Raw genomic sequence first — 6,000 nt, 5'->3', positions numbered from 1 at the left:
TCACTTCTCGTGCAAGTACCTGCAGTGGGAAGCTTATGGCACATAGCTTATTTTCAAGCAGACACAGCACTTTCCACCCTCTAATGGCGAGGAATTACTCTCAGAGGGAACACGGTTTCTCCATTTCTTCATTCTGCAGACATGTCGACTCATTAAACTTGAATTGTGACTTTGTCTCACATTCTGCTCAGAATTAATGGTCAGAGAGGAGGATTCAAAGATGATCTAATAAAAGGAGGGTCTCAGGATGTACGTTAAGACGACTGTTCCTGCATTGCTATCATATAAGGTGGTTTGAATTATTCAGGAGTCTGACCCAGGCAGCAAATCCCTTATATTCCTTATAAGCCATAGATTATGATGAACCTGCCATCATTGGTCATCTTTAAGACATCATGAGATATCTATTTTATTGGGCTCTTCTAATTTAACCAAAGTACTTGGGAGAATTCCTAATAAGAGACATAAAGGTTTTCTTCTGGGAATCCAACTCTTTGTCAGCACGATTAATGGAAACTACTATTCCCCACTGTACATTGGCTTGGTTTTGAACTATATACTCATATATATATATATATATATATATATATATATATATATATATACATTATTAGCAGCTACAAACTTCAACCACATAAATGAAAGTAAACAGTAAACACCGATAAACAAGTAGCATAGTTAAATGTCATTTTGAAAATCTAGAATATAAAGCTTGATATAAAGAATATTAAATTGCTTTCCAACCCCTTTTGTGTCTGTAGTTAATCTTGGATAAATACTCTAATTTATATGTCTTTGTGTTAAACGTATAATGAGTACAAGTGTACTCACATTTCACTTATGGTTTTTACACCCTTGGTAAACTTTCTGTCTCTGCTTTTTGCAACCACTATTCTAAAACTCTGTAATATTTGTTGGATATCTCATACACTTGATTTGTTAAATGCAGCTGCGTTTTATTACCAACAGTTCATAGGCAGTGTGGCGTAGGATCTGTAAAATCAACTGATAACAGTCTGTTGTTGCACTGTTCAAAAAGCTGCGAACAACACAATTCTTTAAACTAGAAGGGCACTCAGAGAACCCATCTCTAACACCTTATCTCACAATGTTAAAACAAGGGAAAAGTACATCCTGGGTCCAACCCTTTGATCAAATATGCTCCAAAGGTTAAGGGGTTCTTTTTCAGCCCTCACTACACCCTTTCACTAAGCTTCAAGAAAATCGGTTGTAGACTCTTAGCATGTTGTTTAAATGTCTGATGAATGTTCTACTATAATTGCACTGCGCCAAGGCCCTTAAATTCAAACAAGCTGCACTGGATTACACACTTATGAATATCAGTCCCTTATTCCCCTGATCTGAATCTGCACCAACATTTGATGTGCTGCTCCCTGACCCAGACTACAACCTTCCAACAAGTGTTTGTGCTGTGTCGTGTTCCTAATCCATCCTGTAGTCTTTGCCTAACCCTGCTAGAAAAACAAAACAAAAATAATACATATGAAAACACTACCACGAAACAAAACAAGGGCTGCTGTGTTTACCCTAAGAAACTGTGTTTACAGCTGCGGAGGTTGAGCATTTAAATTACAGAAGGGTTTGAAGAGGATAATACCTTTGATTTGATCATAACCTCACAACATATCATGGAGTTAAACCAGGGATTACAGAAATACGGATTAAGCTCTTTATGACCATATTGTCAGATTTTAATCTCTGTACCCAAACAGCACCATATGGCAGAATGATTGGACATAACAAGACAAAAAAGGCAATCAGGAATAACTCAAAGTTCAAAGTTAATTCATATACCTGTGTGTTTTGTCAACAACACAAAGCCCTAATTCTGTCTCCGTTAGATTTTGTGGATATTAAAGCAATCTTCCTTGAGTTGCATTTTGACAAAAAATATTGGGATGAATTCTGGTCACAATGGCACACACATTACTCATAAACATAAAATTGTGTTGTGTTGATCTAATTAGTTGCCACAATCACTGTAACATTTGTAAAATTTCAATCTTATACTCCCCCCCAAAAAATCTAGGGATGTGTTTACCCTGAAAAAGGTGAGTAAATAATATTATTTACCTTAGCTTAAAATTTTGTTGTGTTTAATTAATTTTGCCAAGTTGTTCAAACTTAGAAATGAATGAATACCAATGCTGGATGGTGTCATACTCCTCTAAAGTGACTGAGCTCTCATTCCCTCCAGGAACACAAGTCCAGTCAACTGAAGTGAGCATAGCATTTTACTTGTTTTAGGGAAAAACAAGTAGGTTACACTACTCTCATTGCATAAAAGTAAAATTGAGAAAAAATTAAGAATTAATGTAATGTAAGTAAGCATAAATATTACCTTTAACAGTAGTGAGTCTGAAACCTGGTCCTAGACTTTTGGACCCCGTTGTAATTGCAGGTAGTCTAGGTAGCTGCATGTCTGCAATAGAGCAGCTGTATAATTTCTAATAGTCATCTTCTTGAAATAGGGTAGTGGGGCATTTAGAGTGCCACGCTGCAGATCAGCACTGCACAGAGGCAAGTAGAGGAAAAGGAGGCGTGCACATCACAACGAACACGGCACCATAACTGGATGAGCAACAAACCCCCGTCACTGCTGGGAGCCAAGGAGACTGACAGGGAGGGGGATTTGGCAAAATCAACACAAACAAAAACATACTTTGTATACAACGTGTGAGGAACAGCATGTTTGGGTGCCTGGAGTCGGCGATAATGATCTGTTTTATTTTGGGGATGCCTGGCTGGAAGCCCATGCAGGGGCCAGACAGGCGGTGACAGGTCCTGCATTCCTGGTGCAGAGCATGTTCATGTGTGGGTCTGATGTGGACGCTAAGTCTAAGAGACAGACACTGTATCTGGGAGGAGGACTAAAGCCTGGCTCGCCTGCTATTCCACCATAAATGGGCCACGCTAAATTCAAACAGTCACATTGCAGTGGATGTCACAGCAGTTACTGTTGTGTCACTGGCTGCAAAATCATTTCACATTCAACCTATAATGCAAATGTGACTTTCTTATCACAACACTGTGCCTGAAGTACGTAACATGGATGTTTGGCTGCTGAAGAAAAAAGGAAACATTTACATGTCTTCCCGTCATCTCTCCATATACAAAATAACCATTTCAAAACCTAAAAAAATGCACATTGTTAAATTGTTATTTACATTGTTAATATGGAGGTCACACCTAATCCGTTCAAATAGAATATGTTCACAAGTCTTCCTCCTTTATCAGTGCAAGCTTTGGTTTATTAATCCACTGCCTCCTCTGTGGTTTGATTGGAGGTGAACACATGCAGGGGGCTGTGGATGTTTGACATGGCTGCCGTTTGATGCCCCTTGGTGCATTGGGGGTGGTCGCTGCTTATATTTGTCAAGGTCAATTAATGAATGCAAGGGTAAGGATGGCAGGATCCCCAAAACACCCCCAGGGCTCATAAATTATCCACAGAAAACACATTAAAAGACAGGACTTGATCTTCTCCAATTAAGATAATTTAGATTTTTTTCCTCCCACCAAATGCCTACATAGCATCCAGTCAGGTGTAGCCTACATCACTCCCTCTCCCTGCCTCCCTCCCTCCCTTCCTCCCTCCTCAGCATCCATCCTCCAGCCTGCACACTACACCACAGCAGTGCCAGCAAACCATAGAAGGAAGGATGTCCTGCATGGACTAATACTCTCTCGCTTATGTAAATGCACAGTTCTCCCTCTCAGAGTGGGACACTTTGACCCGTCTTCCCAGTGATAAAACAAAAGAAAGGGTTTGGTTTTTTTCTAGCCCTCCTTCAGAGGCTCAGCTGTGCGCCCCCCCCCCCCCCCCCCCCCCCCCCCCCCCCCCCCCCCCCCCCTCCCCCCAGCCCCCCGTCTCCCCACCCCTGCACCTTTAAGGCAATGGAGAGGGAGAGAAGCGGCTGCGGAGAAGGAGGCGAGGGTTTATTCCACAGTGCTCTGAGGCACGGCAGGTTCTAAAGCGCAGGGACCAGTGTGCGCAGTTTGTGTGTGCGGCTGCGGGGGGAAGATGCGTGTGCTTGTTGCTCGCCGGACGGAGAGAGGCGGCGAAGAGAGAATGAGTTCCCAGCGCAGCTAACAATCAACTCCATGCGCTTTTTTTTAATCTTGAGGGGGAAAAAATCCAACTTTTACGCATTTTTCGTTACGCATGAGATGAAACGTTTGGCTCTTTTCCGCGCATAGACTCCTAATTTATTTATTCATTATTTATTGATTCCTTTCTTTATTCCGATTTTGGAGGCTTTTTGATTTTTGTTTTGTTGTTTTTTTATTGTTTAACCGTGGAGTTGGGTGTGCGCATTGGCTGCTTGTCCTATGCGTCTCCAGCCTCTGACTCAGCAGCAGCAGCAGCAGCAGCAGCGGCACAGCTCACCTGGACCGGAGCGCACCGAGCCCAGCTCCCTCATGTTCCACGCAGACCTGCGCTCCGACACGGGGGGACGGCTGCACTAAGGCCCGGCGGTGCGGTGCGGTTCGGTCAGTCCGACAAAAGGTTGAGGGGGACGCACAGTTGTGGATCATATACTATCCCCCCGCTGCACCCGGAGACAATCAGCAGCAGGAAGAAGCTCAAACCTCCTCCTCTTCATCTTCCTCCCAACGTGAAGGATTGAGGGAGAGAGAGAGAGAGAGAAAGAAAGAGAGAGAGAGAGCGAGAGAGAGAGAGAAAGAGAGCGAGAGAGAGAGAGAGAGAGAGAGAGAGAGAGAGAGAGAGAGAGAGAGAGAGAGAGAGAGAGAAGGAGAGAAAGAGAGAGGGAGAGAAGGAGAGATTTGCGTGCTCCCTCTTCTTTCATTGCGGTTGACTTGTTGAAGAAATAAAAGAAAGAAATAACAAGAAGAAAGAGTGCGGGGAGATAAGAAGAAAAAGCATAAGCTTGGATATTGAACGGAGCGGGGCATGTGGATATTGGCTCTCATCTTTTCCCAGTGCATCTTGAATGGTAGGTGATGCATTTGTGCACATTCAACTTCAACTTTATGCTAATTATCCCAGAGGACTGAGTGTACACATGCTTTTAGAAATTGTCCTTAAACATTTCCACATTCAAGATAATGATTCTTTGATTTTTTTTGTGCTGGAAAATTGAACGGAGGAACAGGCTGTTGCTATGTCCTGACACATGCAGCATGTATGGCTTTTTAGGGTTCGATACATCCACATAACATTGATTGGGACTAAGACTAAGAATGGTTAACCACTCATGCATTTTCAAGATTTAGGTTTGACCTTTTCCTCAAATATGTAGGCTATTGATATACAGGGAGAGAGAGAGAGATAGGGGGAGAGAGAGGGAGTTAGAGCGAGAGAGGGGGAGAGAGAGAGAGAGAGAGGAGAAATGTAGGTTGAGGATATAGGTGCAGCCTGTACTGCACAGGAACAAGATATTTTAATGCATTTTTAGTTTAGTTTTTGCATGATACATTTCTAGGCCTCAAATAAAACCTCACAATTATTTTGTTTCATCCTCTCTTGATACTGAAATGACTATTTATTCTCTCCAGTCAAACTGCACTGGGCCTCAGTCTGGGTGCATTTGCCTGCATTATTTGTATGTGCTCAGTGAGCATTTTAACAGTTCTCTAACACATTCTCTTGAATATGGCTTATGAGAAAAATGATCTCAGAGTAAATAAATTATATGTAACAGATTTGTGTGTTTAACTGATGGGTTCACCATCAGTTTGTTTATGATTTTCATTCAAACACTTAGTCAATTAAAAAAACTGCAATATTTTTTGTTTTCACATTAAGTACATATTTTATTCAAAAACCACCTCCTTAGCCAAAAAGTATATTGATAAAAATGTACAGTATTTATTGGCATGTCATAATATTTTCAATAAAAAATTAAGTAATAAATTAAGTGACTTTTACATGTATAATTTTATGTTCATATACATCTTGTTAGATAAATTTAAGTTACTCTTTAAAAAAAAAGGATTAAATAGGTTGGCTGTGCT

The 6,000-nt window shown here is 41.3% G+C and overlaps 1 protein-coding gene across 5 annotated transcripts in view; it reads left to right on the top strand.

The window, feature by feature from the left end:
• Positions 1-3,938: 3,938 nt before the first annotated feature.
• Positions 3,939-6,000, top strand: part of dscama (Down syndrome cell adhesion molecule a) — an 86,640-nt gene continuing 84,578 nt past the window's right edge. For 4 of the 5 annotated variants that reach the window (XM_034606709.1, XM_034606705.1, XM_034606706.1 and 1 more), the window contains exon 1: positions 3,939-4,979. In XM_034606709.1, coding sequence (XP_034462600.1) covers positions 4,937-4,979 — 43 coding nt within the window. In that variant the 5' untranslated portion in view covers positions 3,939-4,936. The remainder of the gene's footprint in view (positions 4,980-6,000) is intronic. The other variant, XM_034606708.1, reaches the window with a different exon arrangement.

Source organism: Hippoglossus hippoglossus, chromosome 14 (genome assembly GCF_009819705.1).
Source record: "Hippoglossus hippoglossus isolate fHipHip1 chromosome 14, fHipHip1.pri, whole genome shotgun sequence".
Classification (NCBI taxonomy): domain Eukaryota; kingdom Metazoa; phylum Chordata; class Actinopteri; order Pleuronectiformes; family Pleuronectidae; genus Hippoglossus; species Hippoglossus hippoglossus.
This window is presented reverse-complemented; position numbering and strand designations above follow the sequence as displayed.